The sequence below is a fragment of the Mycena indigotica genome (assembly GCF_014461135.1).
Source record: "Mycena indigotica strain 171206Taipei chromosome Unknown Mind.scaff0005, whole genome shotgun sequence".
NCBI classification, from domain to species: domain Eukaryota; kingdom Fungi; phylum Basidiomycota; class Agaricomycetes; order Agaricales; family Mycenaceae; genus Mycena; species Mycena indigotica.
In genome coordinates this window covers 3,499,536-3,514,192 of record NW_023503004.1, presented here as the reverse complement: position 1 = coordinate 3,514,192, position 14,657 = coordinate 3,499,536, and the positions used below count along the sequence as shown (strand labels likewise).

The 14,657-nt window shown below is 50.2% G+C and overlaps 7 protein-coding genes across 7 annotated transcripts; 1 reads left to right on the top strand and 6 right to left on the bottom strand.

Moving 5' to 3' along the window:
* Positions 1 to 345: 345 nt before the first annotated feature.
* MIND_00617300 (Epimerase domain-containing protein) lies at positions 346 to 3,131 on the bottom strand (the record flags this gene model as incomplete). The annotated part of the gene is made up of 7 exons (XM_037362924.1): positions 346 to 1,398; positions 1,505 to 1,841; positions 1,883 to 2,402; positions 2,456 to 2,587; positions 2,634 to 2,932; positions 2,988 to 3,061; positions 3,108 to 3,131. 7 exons carry the CDS (start codon positions 3,129 to 3,131, stop codon positions 346 to 348), a joined length of 2,439 nt encoding a protein of 812 aa, XP_037220845.1.
* A 718-nt stretch (positions 3,132 to 3,849) lies between these two features.
* Positions 3,850 to 4,320, bottom strand: MIND_00617200 (CVNH domain-containing protein; the record flags this gene model as incomplete). Its single annotated transcript, XM_037362923.1, has 3 exons — positions 4,088 to 4,320; positions 3,945 to 4,042; positions 3,850 to 3,896 (listed from the first exon to the last, which is right to left on the bottom strand). Exons 1-3 carry the CDS (start codon positions 4,300 to 4,302, stop codon positions 3,850 to 3,852), a joined length of 360 nt encoding a protein of 119 aa, XP_037220844.1. The 5' UTR covers positions 4,303 to 4,320.
* Positions 4,321 to 5,044: 724 nt separating this feature from the next.
* MIND_00617100 (Translation machinery-associated protein 22) lies at positions 5,045 to 5,883 on the top strand (the record flags this gene model as incomplete). Its single annotated transcript, XM_037362922.1, has 4 exons — positions 5,045 to 5,195; positions 5,248 to 5,355; positions 5,409 to 5,539; positions 5,596 to 5,883. Exons 1-4 carry the CDS (start codon positions 5,069 to 5,071, stop codon positions 5,881 to 5,883), a joined length of 654 nt encoding a protein of 217 aa, XP_037220843.1. The 5' UTR covers positions 5,045 to 5,068.
* Positions 5,884 to 5,934: 51 nt separating this feature from the next.
* MIND_00617000 (uncharacterized protein) lies at positions 5,935 to 6,770 on the bottom strand (the record flags this gene model as incomplete). Its single annotated transcript, XM_037362921.1, has 3 exons — positions 5,935 to 6,496; positions 6,551 to 6,617; positions 6,665 to 6,770. 3 exons carry the CDS (start codon positions 6,768 to 6,770, stop codon positions 5,935 to 5,937), a joined length of 735 nt encoding a protein of 244 aa, XP_037220842.1.
* Positions 6,771 to 7,277: 507 nt separating this feature from the next.
* MIND_00616900 (UTP14-domain-containing protein) lies at positions 7,278 to 10,582 on the bottom strand (the record flags this gene model as incomplete). Its single annotated transcript, XM_037362920.1, has 6 exons — positions 7,278 to 7,316; positions 7,369 to 7,725; positions 7,771 to 8,298; positions 8,348 to 9,163; positions 9,219 to 10,082; positions 10,136 to 10,582. 6 exons carry the CDS (start codon positions 10,580 to 10,582, stop codon positions 7,278 to 7,280), a joined length of 3,051 nt encoding a protein of 1,016 aa, XP_037220841.1.
* Positions 10,583 to 10,686: 104 nt separating this feature from the next.
* On the bottom strand, positions 10,687 to 11,480 carry MIND_00616800 (uncharacterized protein; the record flags this gene model as incomplete). The annotated part of the gene is made up of 4 exons (XM_037362919.1): positions 10,687 to 10,927; positions 10,977 to 11,102; positions 11,140 to 11,188; positions 11,234 to 11,480. The coding sequence occupies 4 exons, from the start codon at positions 11,478 to 11,480 to the stop codon at positions 10,687 to 10,689; spliced, it is 663 nt and encodes a 220-aa protein (XP_037220840.1).
* A 203-nt stretch (positions 11,481 to 11,683) lies between these two features.
* On the bottom strand, positions 11,684 to 12,668 carry MIND_00616700 (uncharacterized protein; the record flags this gene model as incomplete). The annotated part of the gene is made up of 4 exons (XM_037362918.1): positions 11,684 to 11,711; positions 11,773 to 11,796; positions 12,344 to 12,605; positions 12,656 to 12,668. 4 exons carry the CDS (start codon positions 12,666 to 12,668, stop codon positions 11,684 to 11,686), a joined length of 327 nt encoding a protein of 108 aa, XP_037220839.1.
* Between the last annotated feature and the right edge of the window lie 1,989 nt (positions 12,669 to 14,657).

Genomic DNA, 14,657 nt, shown 5'->3' with positions numbered 1-14,657 from the left:
AGATCATGGAGCAAATGTCTTGACCTAACTAAAGCTATCACAGATGAACACTGGATCTGCTCTGAATCATACTGGGTAGGCACAGTCTTTTTTTCGCCGTCACATTTACCGACAGCGGTGTTTCGTTCCAGAACGAGTGCCGACATCGCTGGCCTTGTATCATATATTGCCTCAGAAGAGTCGCGCTTCGTCACGGGTCAAAGTGTAGGATTTTGTCAAAGATCTTTGGCACACTGAACAGAACCAACAGCTCTCTATCAATGGCGGCCTGTTCTTCGATTAGGTTTCCGAACAGACGATAGTCACAGAGGCTTGCCTTGACGCACAAACCTGTTTCCCTCCAACTCATAAATACGATTCTTGTTTCAAAAGGACATTTGGGCAAGCTAAAGTAATTGCGGAGATCAATTCATTTGACACCATCGGTCCCTTGATTCGATACCCCAGTTTCCTCTCGATTATCAGTTTGCTCAGCGCTGGAAAGACAATAGCCAACCAACGTGCAAAGTTAGCAACGCTCCCAAGGTCGTCTGTCTGCCAGCCCGTGATACGCAGCTGTTTTACGTGTGCAATTGGCTTATGGTATATGCCCTCGCTCCTGGAAGGGGCGATCACTTGCTCGAAACGGATTGTCAGTTCAATGACTGACGAACGAATTGGGTCTGCTAGCATGTCCATCACAGCATCAAAATAACGTGGAGCATTCGCTTCGTCGTCCCCGCCTACGCCAACGTTGAATGTGTGCAGGTTGGGAAAACTGTGATTGGTTCTCAGGAAACTAGCAGCAACACGACAACTTGCTGAAAAGTGGGACAGTTTCGGCAAAGTGGGGGCGGTGAATGCTTTCACGGTGCTGCCTGTCCAATCCTTGAACAGGTCCACGCGCTCGAGACGATCATGCCTCTCGAGAAATGGGTTTAAAGCGGCATGATCAATGTCGACATGAATAGAAAGTGTTTTCAAGACGGGAAAGTGGAGGCTCGGATGAGGCAACATGTAGGCCCATTCGGCTGGAGAAATCTCCCCGTCATCGGCGAGTTTTAAGTATACGACCTTCGATGGGTTGAAGAGAACGAAGGCTCCGAGTGCGGCAGATGTTTGCGGAAAGGACTGCAGACGAATGCTGGAGAGTTGGAGATGTAATAGGCTTGTTGATGCCGCGAGCGAAAATTGCAATTTCTGCGCTAATTGGTGGTTGTCGATGCGCTGACCTGGATCGCCTGATGGGCGGGAATGGACTGAATGCCATGCCCGCTCTAATACGCTAACGCGCTTGGGCCTCACGATCGTCGCGTATAAGTGCTGAATGATGACCACTGGGCGCTTCGGATTATTCAACAGAGCAACCAATGTGTCTGGGATGAATTTCTTTAGGCTTGCGGGGGGTTTCTGGCGTAGCTATGGACAACGAGACGGATTCTATGAGGGGAAGATGCCGCGCTAATTGAGAGAGCGCATGCCAAGCCTGCCGTCGGTCGTCCCAGGGGCAGTTCGCGAAGCTGACTTCGAGTTGGCGCAACTGTGTCAGAATTGTCGGGTATGATGCGTCGATTGCACGGAGGGCAGTATAAGAAATATTCACGGGCCCATTCAACTGAGCTTGAGGATTGCGGATGCCATGACGGGCGAGGATGACAGACAATGAAAGGTGTTGCAGTACCGAACTAACTTGACGCAACTCCAGCAAGTCAAGTTCAGAGAGATTGTCTAACACAGAGAGGATGAGCTCTTCAGGTAGCTCAAGAAAGGGAACCTGTGGCTGAATGTCGAAACTTGGCTCATCGGAGGAGAAACAGATGCGATGCACACCATGGCAGTGGGAAGAAGCAGAAGCGCACAATCTGCTTATCAAGCATTAGACGAGCTACTACAGTTGATCTACATCGGCGGCTCTTTGGGAACCTCGACAGCAAATCCTTTGCTCTTCCAATACTCCTCAATCTCAATAAACCGGTCGACTCCATCTATAATCGTCTCGCGCCATGTCTTGAATCTAGAAATGGGAAATCCAAAGAACTCCTCCAGTGAAGCTGCGTCGACCTCGCGGGTATATGTGGGCCAGCGAGGTACAGAGTCGGGGTTAGCAAGCCTTGCTCGCAGCTCTGGACGCTCGTCGTAAATGAATTTGATAGCATCCCGAAAGTCGGTTTGCTGGGGATAAACTAGTGGAACGCGGCGAGGTCGAGTTCCATTGGGGGTCGGGGCAGACAAGGCAGCAATGTGGATCCGAGCAACATCGCGCACGTCAATTGTGCCGGGAGTGTAGTGGTAGTTGGTGTTGTCTGGCCGGAGGAGTTGGTAGATGAAACCGTCGGTGGAAAATGCCGCAAAGGCGCCTTCGGGGGTAGGAACAATAGATTCAAAACCCGGTGACAGTGGCCCAAAGATCCAAGCAGGACAAACTGCAACAATGGGTCAGATGCATGCTGTCAAACGAAGGAGAAGAGTTACTTACAGATTGTGATGTCCATTTCGGGATGCTCTTCAGCGTATTCGAGCACAGCTAGCTCACCAAACTTTTTCTCCGCCATATATAGCACGAAAGAGTTGCCGACAAGTGCTTCCTCCTTTGTAACAGAAACCCAATCTAGGATATTTGGTTATTATTATATCCATCCGAGCGAAAAGCATACCATCCGGGCCATATTTCCCATCAGGAAAAGTGATGAGCGAGCCGGTGACGACAACTTTGCCAACTCCAGCTTTGGTTGCCTCACGAAGGATATGCAAAGAGCCGTCAATTGCGATTTTTAGAGCTGTCGCGTTGTCCACACGCCCTGGAAGGGGTGCCGCAGTATGAATAATAGCGCCGACTCCGTCAAGCGCTTCTCTATAGTCCGATGTGGCAACATCTGCTATCTCGACCACTTTAAACTGAGGGTATTTGGCGAAGGATTCTTGGAGAGCCGCAACTTTTCGGCCACGAGCTGCGCTAGATTGTAAACCGGATGAGAAGCGGAGTAGGATAGAAGAAACAAATGGTTTACCCTCTAACCGGAAAGCCGGCTTCAAGCAGCTGGTGGACGACAACGGATCCGAGAAATCCTGAAGCACCGGTGACCTGAGCTGGTTGTAAGAAACGATGGCCATGAAGCTAAACAACACACCAAGACAAGAGGCTTTGTAGACATGAGATTGGTAAAGTGGAGTAGACGAAATATGCATAGCACAGACGCTTATATACCATAAAGCCTTGCTTTGACTTACTCATGAAGGCGACGGACAGTCATTGCTGACTGAGAGGCTCAAGACGCGTGCTCGTAAGCCATCCGTCTGGGACCGTAGGTAGAGGGATGCAATTCAGGCTGAAAGGTGTAGGAAGAGGTCAAGGACTTTCGCGTGAGCCCGATCAGACGGAGAATTCTCACGGTCACGGTGTGTGTGACTTTGCCGCTTAGTTTCTGACGCCAGCAACCATTCTTTGCTCAAATATCACGCACACCGCATTTAGTAAAATATATCTCGCGGCTGAAACGGTCGCTGAAATTGTCGGGGAAAACCGGAAGCGACCCGATTGGAGCGGCTGAGCGGGCCGAATGTGCCGTTCCAATCGGGTCGCTTCCGGTTTTCCCCGACAGTTTCAGCGACCGTTTCAGCAACAAGATATATTTTGCTAAATCCGGTGTGACGCCCCTGCTCGGTGTTATGGCTGCTGAATTTACTGGCAACACTCAGTATTCCACTCTGGCGCTTTGACTCGGAGTCGTTGCTACTCCTACGCTCAGATCCACTGGCAACTTATATGCTTACTAGTACGGTAGGTCAGACGTTATCCAATTTAACCAGTACAGCATTTCTTATCGCCATATGTATCCTCGACTTTATCTGCCAGAGCCAATGTCCGCACACTTATGCACAAGTCAGAAGTCCTGCCGAGTTCAAACCAACGCAGTTATCTGTGCAACATGGTCAATGCTATACCGCTGCCGAAATGCACCGCTCACTCAAATTAATGCTTGAGGGGTGACCAGTGCAGCTGCAAGAGAGTGTCGTTCCAGAAAGGGAGCAGCCGGTGCATTGGTTCGAAAACTGTGGGCTTCCACTGACGAATCGTCAGTATTGTCTCGCCTTCCAGGTCTCCGCTCACTTGTGTTGGCACTTCATCATGTTATTGTTGACGATGAGGCAGCCATTGAGGTTCACATCCGAATGACGGGTGACGCCGCCAGACGTGCAATCAGCCGCCAAGTCGTCGGAACCGTCGCTGAAGACGATGTTGGTGCAAACTGAGCCGAAGCCACTGGCAGCATGGACAATTCCGGTGGTAGCGGCGAGTGCGAAGACGAGAAAAGCTTGGTGCATGTTTGCTAGTTCATCCAACTCCAACCTGCAGAGGATTTTATACTTCGCAGCGGCGCGTATTTTTCTATCCGAAAACGAGTCGAACACCGAATTAACGGGTCAGCTCGCCTTTTGTCTGGCACATTTGCTAGCAACGCAGCTCCAATTCGCATCCATGTCCTGCTACACCCGTCGTGCATTGAGATCCAAGTCGCCCCGGCCGACACACAAATACAATTTCTACCCGCCGCGGCCCACTTGCGCTGAAGATTCCTTTGCAGAACCCAAACGATGGATCGAGCACCGATATTTGGGATGGTCAGCATTGCGCTATTTGTGCGGGAGCTTTCAGCTCTGCCTCGGAACTGTCCAGGTTCCAGAAAATAAATTGTTGTGGATCCAACCAAAGTACTTGCCGCGATTTACTCGCGTTGTTCCGCGCCAAGAAGTTCACATGCGCGACAGAATTAGATTTGATGCGGTTTCTCTCTTGGAATGCTGAGAGCCGGATTAAACTACTATGGCTGGACCAGCCATGTTCAAGCTCCCTTAATTGCACTACTAGTAGTAGTCACCATAAAGTAACCCGTATATGTGATCATGCACCTTGGGTTGCGATTCACGCCCACCGACTAACCAGTGGACAACGGCGCCCGGACGCGTTACGCTCCAATACATCATGCCTTGACTTATTTTTGGAGAAACCCTTGGCGTTGGCAAGCATGTACATACCTTCGTCACGTGGTCGAGTATCCGATCTTCCCACGATCTGTTATCGACTCGCCGAATGGGCAAGAAAGGCAAAGGCGGCGTAGCAGCAGCAGCAGCAGCAACCGAGCCAGAGCCGGTCGTAGATCCCAATGCGCCACCGCCTCCCGAGCCAGTACCCCCTGTTTCCATGCTCTACTGCGGGGGTCAGCTACGTGATGTCTTCCCCAACGGTTGTTGCTAAAATCCGGGCTTCAGTTTGCACATACCCCCCCGAATATTGTGAATTTGGATCCAGCCTCACAAGATGTAAAGACTGGCTAAAGGACCACCATCCTAACCTGTTCGACAAGTATTATTCCGAAGGTTTGCTTTGCTGCCGACTAATCAACTGGCGCAACTAATGAGAAGCCACACAGAGGCGCTACAAACCAAAGTCGGCACGCTGAGTCTGGAGGCGCAATCGAAACTGGAGAAAGATGTGGCGAAGAAGGAGGTCAAGGCAGAGGCCAAAGCGGAGGCGGCGTTGAAGAAGAAGATGGCTTCACAGGTGTGTTACAGTGTGCTCGATTCCAGCACCTATATGACCATTGACATGCCTTCCAGGTGATAATAAAGCGGTCAGAGCGGAACAAGCGAAAATGCATAACGACCGTATTTGGGCTGGAGGCTTTCGACATCGATCTGAAGAAAGCAGCAAAGCAGTTTGCGTCCAAATTCGCGACGGGTGCTTCTGTCACGAAGAACCCTCAGGGTCTGGAAGAGATTGTCATATCCGGCGATGTCAGTGACGAAGTGCTCGAGATGATTGAAAACCAGGTCGGCGTGCTGAAAGGAATTCCTGCAGACAACGTCGAGCTGGTTGAAGAGAAAAAGAAAAAAGCAGCAGAGTAGGCTCATTGTTCATGTACTAATGTTTTTTTGCTGTAGACTAGGAAATAAAAATCAAGTTGACAAGAACATGGGGGCAAGTCCCAATGCAGTGATCCACCATCCACGGAAAAGTGCCTGTTTTCCTTCTTCCTCCATGATCCGTTTCGCACAGTCTTTAGCTGATGTGTATGGCGGCAGGCCCGCACGGATTTCGACCACTTCTTCAGAGGTGTAAACGGCCTGGGAATTATCATGGTGGTGTCCTGATTGTTGCTCCGGGTCATTTGGTTCCTCCCTCTGCAAGCATTGCAGCGAAAGGCGTATAGTCATGACACGGAGCGGCGTCACAAGCGCAGACGTCAACACAAGTAAAACGACAGAGAAAAACCGGTATACGGTATGACTCCACGTCCAAGACCACAGTTTTAAACCATGGTGAAAGACGAGTTTCAGGGTAATAAACCGCCAAAGTAGGGATGCGCCAACGATAAAGAACACCGGAACAATCGCCGCAACGGCTACACCTGGGAGAAGATAGAGTCGTAGGGGGTGAGCCCTCTCCGCTGGCGACAGAAGGACCTGCAAAGCGATACTGGGCTGGAAGGCAGTAAATTTATAGGGTGTCGTGATAACACTATTTCCTTTGTCAGTCTTCATACATCAGGAGAAAACTTGACACCAGATGCACCGATTCTTGATGATTTCCACTGGCAGTAGCAGAAGAATGGGGACGGTTATGAGGATCATATATGCCGCTGTTAGATAAACTGAGAATTTAATCCATATCAGGTAGTGCACATACGAGTGTGGTTCGCGTAGACTGGCGTGACCGAGAACAACGCGACCAGTGGCCCAATCAGGACCACAGACAAGACAACTTCAATTATCGAAGGCACTGTCCAGGTCATGTGGCGGAACAGAACACGAGGAGAACCACGAACTTATTCCTTTGTACAGTCCTGCCCATCCCTCAAGCCTACGCACGCGTTTGAGCATTCCGAAGTATGACTTCATATCATTGATTGGAGACTCGTAATCGGAATCTTGAGGTAGTTGAACCCGACTCGGTGCATAGTTCGCCCGAAATCGGACCAGAGCACCCTCTAAAGGCATACTAACACTCAGCATGAGGACACTCCAGCTGTAAATTTCTCATTGGCAGTCATTTCTTCTTCAACTAAGACCTTACAGAATGGTTGCAGGAACGAGGGGAAGAAGAGAGCCTGAGAGAGGCGGGCCGCTGTAGGGCAAAGAAGATAGCCTGGTCATGGAAGTAAGACTATCCACCCCTGATAGACGCGCTCTCCTTTAATACCGTGCACAGACCACTTGCCGATCATCTTACCTAATTTGTGTTGCCAGAATCTCATGTGATCGCGATGAAGTCAAGCAAGATGAAATCTCGAAGAGGAACTCTATACAAGTTTCTGTAATGGCTCGATAACGGTCCCCATCTGCGCGCAACGAATGAACACGTTTCCTCTTTGGTTTGAGAGACACACAGACCTTCTTAACCACTTTAGGTAGTGTTCCCCTTTGGAACGCCACCCTAGTATTCCATTCTCGTCCCACTGGCGTTTCCAAGCTACGCTCATACTGCGCCTTGCTAGTGTACGGATATGGCAGGTCATTCACTAAATACTTGCTGGCCTTTTTGTCCACTTTCTCTGAAATGATAACGTGTGCCTTGCCATGGTCGGCTCGGGCCGTTGGGAGGATGCCTGGAATGTGTTTCGTAAACCTTTTCTTGTTAGGTTTAGATGACGCGTGTGGTCCTCCCCAAGAACCCCAGCCAGGTAACGTGAGATCAATTTCTTGAGGAGCGTCGGAAGCGAGTTCGCGTTGTTTGGCCTCTTCGAAGTCCTATCGAAGATAAAAAATCAGATCACCAACAGAAACCCTGCGTACCCTGACAACGTTATCTCCCGCGAATGCTTTCGCGACGAGTTCGCGTTGTTCGAACGCTCCTTGCTTAGCTGCACCTCTTTTTTTGTTTGCGAGCATGGTCTCCTGTGCCTCAACTTCACTATTATGCTCGTCGTCTGAATTCTCATCAGTGGCCTTGTCAACTGTTTTTGTGTTTGTTTTCTTCTTCTGGCTTTTCGATTCGTCGTAGCCGTCGCTGAGTAGTTTATTCAAGTCGATATCAGCGCCTTCAGCCGGATCGCCATTCGCCCCATTCGTGTGTTTCCTCTCGGCTTTGCCCAGTTTATAACCCGCTCTATCTGCGGCACCACTTTCCTTGCTGACGACTACCGTGTTTTTCTTTTTCGTTGGCTTGGCACCTGAAGAACCCGACATCATGAGCCATGGATTGCTTTCTTCCTCTTCTTGAGCCGGGACAGGAGCGGAGAGCAAGGAACGTGTGGCAGTGGCCATTGATATTGGGCGTAAAGTGGTGGTTGACGGGGCTGGTTGTGTGGTGATTGGTGCAGTCTGTCAAGGAATTAAAAAAGATAGAACGGAAAACAATCTAGCAACAGACCTTGACTCTGGTTTTCTTGACCTCCGAGGGCTGCGCGACAACCCTTCCGCCAGTTCGCTGTATGACAACTCCCTCGGTGTCATCATCGGTTGTCTCTTTTTCTAATCTCCCTAACTCCGCCTCAAAATCGTCTACTATTCCTTGCGCCTCAGCTGCCTTGCGTCGCATTGCATCTTGCATGAACTTCATCCCGAATACGCCTTTGGTTTTGTTAGGGTCGAGTCCCAGTTCGGCCTCGTCAAGGGCAGCAACTTTCGCGAGTGCTTTGCGTTTGATGCTCTCAGGGTCGTTGTCCGAGTCCGAGTCCGAGTCCGAGTCGAAATCGCCATGGCTGTCTTCACCACGAATAAGTCTCTGCAATCGTTCCTCACGATCGATATTCTCCAACACTTCGCTTCTCAAATTTTCCGTCTCTTCATCTCCACCAGTTCTTTCTTTCTCCCACTTGGCACTTCGTTTGACTTTCAAGCCCGCTCTAGACTTTGCGCGCTCGACCTCTCTCTGGATCCTCTTCTCTTCGTCGTCATCACTTGCACCATCAGCTCTATCGGCCACATTCGCCTCCCGCTTTTTCTTTCCTCTGGCGATTTTCCTGAATGCCTTGCTTTTGATTTTTCCCACTCTCCTCGCTTTAACCTCAGCACGGAATGCCAATTCGCGCATCATCCTCAGTTCGTTCCGCCGTTGGAGGATTTCTTCCGGAGATAACTCGGATTGTGCGAGAAGGGAGTTTTCAGTGTTTGCAATATCCCCTTCTTGCGCTAGTTGTGCTGCCAAAAGGAGCCGCGAGACTGCGGTTTCGAGGTTCGTCGCTGGCTGGTTTTTCACTCATTAGCAACAGCAATAAGTACAAAGGGAATAAAGGACTGACAATGAACTTATTGGCCAGTTCAGCACTAGACACCTTGGCTGGCTTCTGTTGCTGCAACGGGAAACTCAAGTGCTCGGCTTCCCTCAAAAGCTTCATACTGCCTTCCCACTTTTGTACCTCCTGGCGAGTCTCTTCATATGCTGCTGTCCGATCTATTCGGTCTTGTACCCTCGTAGGTAAAGGAGCAGAGAGCAATCCGGGCCCGTTCTTCTTCGTCTTTTTCTTGTCGAGAGCGGCAAGATTTTTGCGCACATCCGACATGCCCGATTCTGTTGCGAGAGGTTGGAGGAAGTCATCGAGGGTGAGCTTGCTAGATGATGCGGTACCAACAGCAAATTCTCCCTCAACTCCCGCCTGAGTACGTTCTTTGAGGTTGATAGCGCGTCTTTTACGTGGCGCGGAGGTCGAGAGATCTCCGTCAGCCTTGCGTTTGGCAGGAGGCGCGTCTGAAGGAAGGGAGGAAATGAGATTGTGTAACGCGGTTAGCGCTTCTGGTGAGGTGTCTATGTCCATTGAGCCCAAGTCGGAGTTGCCGTCCTCTGAACCGACAGCAGCATCGTCATTGTCATCTGACTCCACGACCGGGTCGCGCAGCGGGATGGGTTTGGCAGCAGGTTTCGGTTTCGGTTCTCCAGACTCGCTGTCAGATTCTTCCCCATTCCAAACTTGACCTTTGCCATCCAGAACGTCGAGAACGTCAATATAAACGTCAGAGTCAAGAGACTCTTCCTCCTCATCTTCATCTAAATCCGAGTTTGATTCAACTTCAGAATGGGCAGCGCCGATATCTTCGTCTTCGTCTAGATCGACATCCGCAAACCTTGCTGGAGGTTTGGGTTGTTTCTTTTTCGTGGGCTGTTTCTTCTGTATAATTTGTTCGGTCAATGCCTAGGCAAGAAGACCGTCGATAAACTCACCCGCTTGAAAACACCACCAAACCCATCTGCTACCCCATCCTCGTCCTCGAATGCAGCGTCGCTATCAATATCCTCGTCCTCTGAGCTGCCAATCTCGTCTCCCTCTCCAAAGAGCCTTGGCTGTTTGCTTCCACTCTCATTTTCTCCTTCATCTTCAGACACACGGGCAGCATACCCGTCTTCACCCCAATCGTACTCCAGCCGCTTTGTCTCTTTGCGGAGTTTCCTTCGCCCAGGAAGCGCCTTCCTCTTGCGGTCGTCTGCATCGAACTCCTCGTAGACATCCTGGACCTGGTCTTGAGTTTTCTTCCCGGTTGAAGCAGCTTTGCGTTTAAGGTACCCAGCCGCATTCGCTTGCGCTTTGCCTTTGCCCTTAAAAGAGTGGTGCTTTGCGGAGGATGTCTTGGCACTTGAGGATAAAGGTGCTCGGCCGGCCGTACGCGCCATCGCTTGTGGAAGTGAAGAGCAAATCCGATCCAAAAATATTGGTATTTCCCCGTTTGGAAAACTTTTTTATGTATTTTATGCCTTTTTATGCTTATTCAAACCCTCTACTTATGCGTGTTGGCCTCCACCCCTTCCATTACAATGCCGCTTGGCCTCTCCGCCCACTCTTGACGGAGCCACAATGCTCTTGATCCTCGTCGTTTACCTTGTGCTCGCTTTCGCAGACTTATTGCACCGAGGAAAAGTGAAGCAGCAATCAGCGCTAGCCCGCCAAGTACACCGCCCACGATTGCTCCAATGCGAGCAGAGCGAGAGAGATGGCCGGAGATCGACTCCATATTTTGACTGTGAACAGAGGTTGTAGGAAATAAAATAAGGTGAAGTGCATACACACGTGTAGATGAGGAAATCAAGCTGGATAGGAACTGCGGAATCATTGGCTGAGCCACGCATTGTAAGCACATGAGGTCCTTCAGAGAGATTTGTGAGTGCAAGAGCGGGGACAACATGGTTGATATCGCTGTCGATGTGTTCAGAAACCCAGGTGCCATCAATACCAAACGTGGCAGCGCCATTGACCCCAAAGGGTGACATAGACAGCAGAGCCTGCAACAGTTAGTGGTACAAGCCATATTTTTCAGATATCAATACCGGTGAATGGGACAACAACAAGGGCAGTCGTTGTGGTGGATGTCCCGTTGAATAATTGAGATGCAAAACTCTCGCTACACGACAATGAGGTCTCGGAAGGGCATAAAATGCGGCTTTCGGAGGATAAGAGCGCGGGATAGATAATTTGTGGGGAGTGGTCGTCCAAGGTGATATTGATGACAGAGGCGTTCCCAAGTAGAATAAGACTGAGAGCGACAAGGATTTCGGCGGCGAGACTCCAGCTCATGGTGGCAAGAAGGCTCAGGTGTTACGTGCGACCAAGAGAGCTATTCCAGGCATTTCGTCCCAACCACGAGTCTTCTCACAAATGACGTGACTGGACGGAATTTTGAACTTGGTGAGAGTGGGCGAAAAGGAACATGCGATAAAACGATGCAAGGTAGTGTACATTGAGGCGAATAGCTATAAGAAATCAATCATAGGTAGATGTTAAGCACAACAGAGTGTCTGTTTCTCGCTGTGCTCGCGTTTATAAGTTAGCTCAACTAACTATTTTTGAGAAAAAAATGGTAGCGCACTTGTCTAAACTCCCTCCAAGCCACCTAATCTCGATTTAACTACTTCGAACCCTTTGGGCGCCTTCCTCTCCAGTTTCTGGGCCTGCTTATCCCTGACCTCCGTTGCTGGGACATTCGTAACCTCGAGCAGCTCCTTCACGGCCAATATCTTGCCGGCAATATCAGGTTTGTGAGGATGAAAGACTGTCTGATGCCGCCTATATAGTCCCAGAGCAGCGAGTGTGCCTTTTCTTCTTGTCCCCCAACGAAATGGCTGAGCGACGAAGGGTGATTTTAAAGTGTGTTGCCTGGGCAGCGATGGATTCTGCTTCGGTCGGTGTCGATAGGGCAGAAGTCGAGGACTCAGGTGGAGTGCTCGTTACTCGAAGGTTGGTTAGTCGAGGGGAGAGCGTGCTAGTACTGTATCTGCAAACCCGAGCAGCCATTTGGCAGGGAGGAATTTTGGATACGTTACAGGTCACACGTTATTGATCGCGCTTAGGTTGTTCGCAAAGTTCAAACTACCCAAAAGGCAACCTGATTCCCATTTGTGTCCGAAATAAAGATACAGAAACGCTCAACACTTCAATACCATCCCCAGTAGTGATGATTGTACCACGCAGGGTAAGCCCACGACGGATAAGCCCACGACGGATAATAAACGGTATTTGAAGGGTGCGGAGTATAGCTGTAGCCTGGCGATGTGTCAACTTGCACCCTTGCGTTTGCATATTGCAAAACGGTTGTTCCAGTCTGAGGAGACGACCAAGTCGCGAGAGGCGGACCGCTAGCGCTGACTTGTGAAGGCGAATTGGGGTTAACATAAGCCACAGAAGGGCTGGGAGGGACGAATGCTACAAGATCAGATAAGGAGCGTAGATTTGAAGCCAGGACAAATACTTGCAGTAGTGTGCCATTCGTGGGGTACAGGCACTACAATGGACCGCAGTGCATCCAAATCTACGACAGGCCCACATTAGTATTCCGATATCAAGTTGACGATGTCAGTGGTGTGGTGTGGTGTGGTGTTGGGATGGTGGGTGGTGTGGTGCAGGCATTGAGGGCGACAGACGTCTTAAATACGCTCGCGTTTCTGAATCAAGCTGTTTAGTCGTCCAAACGGGGATTACGCGTTTGTGACAAGTTCAGAACTTCCTCATGCGGATACGGCGTGCTGTGAAATGAGGCGCAAGAAACCCATAACAAGCCATGGCCGTGAAATTACTGTAGCGCCGAAACAGACGCTCAAAAGTGCTGGTATTCACGTCATCGCCATACCACGCTTACAACGTCCCTACACTGTCGTACATCATGGTGGAAATGTACAACTTGAACTTGAACAAACAAAGCAAAGGAAATTACACCCCCGGCCTTTTCCAGGGGAAGTACAAGACAGTGGAACAAAATCAAGTGAAGTTTGTCCCTGTCATTAGGCGTGAATCGTTGGGTTGCCTACGCCCAGGTATACCCATGTCGGCGTGAAAAGTCAACACCGTTCTTGAGCTGCTCAAGCGTGAGGAAAATCAGGATTGTTGTAGGTTGTAAACGTGTCCAGGCTGGGACCCAGCCTTTGAACATGAATAAAGCGCCCTCGTTCTTGAGGGAAGCGCGAATGACTCCAAGGGTTGACTAGTTGAACCATCAGTAAATTGGTGCAGATGCTGAGTTAACCATACGCTCGAGCCAGGGCCAGACGCGTTCATGATACGGCTCTTGATAACGTCAGCAGGAGAACAAACTGTGGTGGCAACCGTTCCCGCAGCAAAGCTAGCCGTGAAATGACACGCGATGTTGTCTTCAAAGTATGAGGTCTTCAAGAGTTCAGCTTTGAAGAAGTCGTATCTGGTCCGATAAGTAAGCAGAAATCGGAGATGGGAGATCTGTGCGCACGATGCAAGTTGACTAGCATTCATGAGGATAGCACGGAAAACATTGGGCCCAACACCCCGAGCCAGAGAGGAGACACCCTCTTCACGAACCATCTAGGAAGAGGTGAGCGGAGTATCACCCTTTCAACACTAGTTTATACCCTGAAAAGTGCGTCGAAACAGTTCTTGTAGTTGAAACGCTTCTCTGGTGGCTTCGCAAAGTCTCCTTGCAAGCGGACCATCACAATTTCTGCAACACAAGTCAATGGCAGCAATTGATAATTGCGTTCGATGACTTGCCTCCAGGATTCCCGACGAATCCAGCAATTCCACCGGCTAAAGTCACCCCATCAGGTAGGGATTCATTAAGTCCAACAACGCCACACACCCATACTTCCGGCTAATGCCAGTTTCCAGGCCGGCGCGTCTTTGCCGGCCCCGACAATCTTCTTGCTTTCGTCGTATGCCCAGAATCGACAAAGGGAATACGACATTTGACGCATCCATGTCCCACTAATTCCGTCGAACAGTCCGCGAGCGCCTGAGATGCAAACCCATCAATAGATTTCCCACCAGGGGAGATGGTACACACCGGCAGTTCTATATGTCTTCGTTATACTCTCTATCATGCGCTTGTCGCCCGATGCTTGTAGTCTGACTTTCGTCAAGTCAAGCGGACTATATTGCGTCAGGTAATCATCGATTTTTGGGGGGGATGGTAATCTGAGCCTACTGCGTAATGGACGCTGCAATTGTCGCCGCCACCCCTGGCCAGGTTGAAATCGCATGAAGAGTCAAGCACAGGGACATACCTCCGAGCCAGAATGGATAAGGCTGCTTCTTCTGTGTTGCGGACGACATGGTCGATGTAGTCTAAAAGGTCGTGTGAAGGGTTGACTTTCTAGGGAGGGAACGGTCGATCGAGAATGGCAGTAATGCCCTGGCTGATATAATAGGGCGTGCAGGAGCTTAGGGGAGTTTGTCGGAAGGCTTAGCCTTGGAGATGGTGGGTGGGGAACAAGGGATGAACGAGGCTTC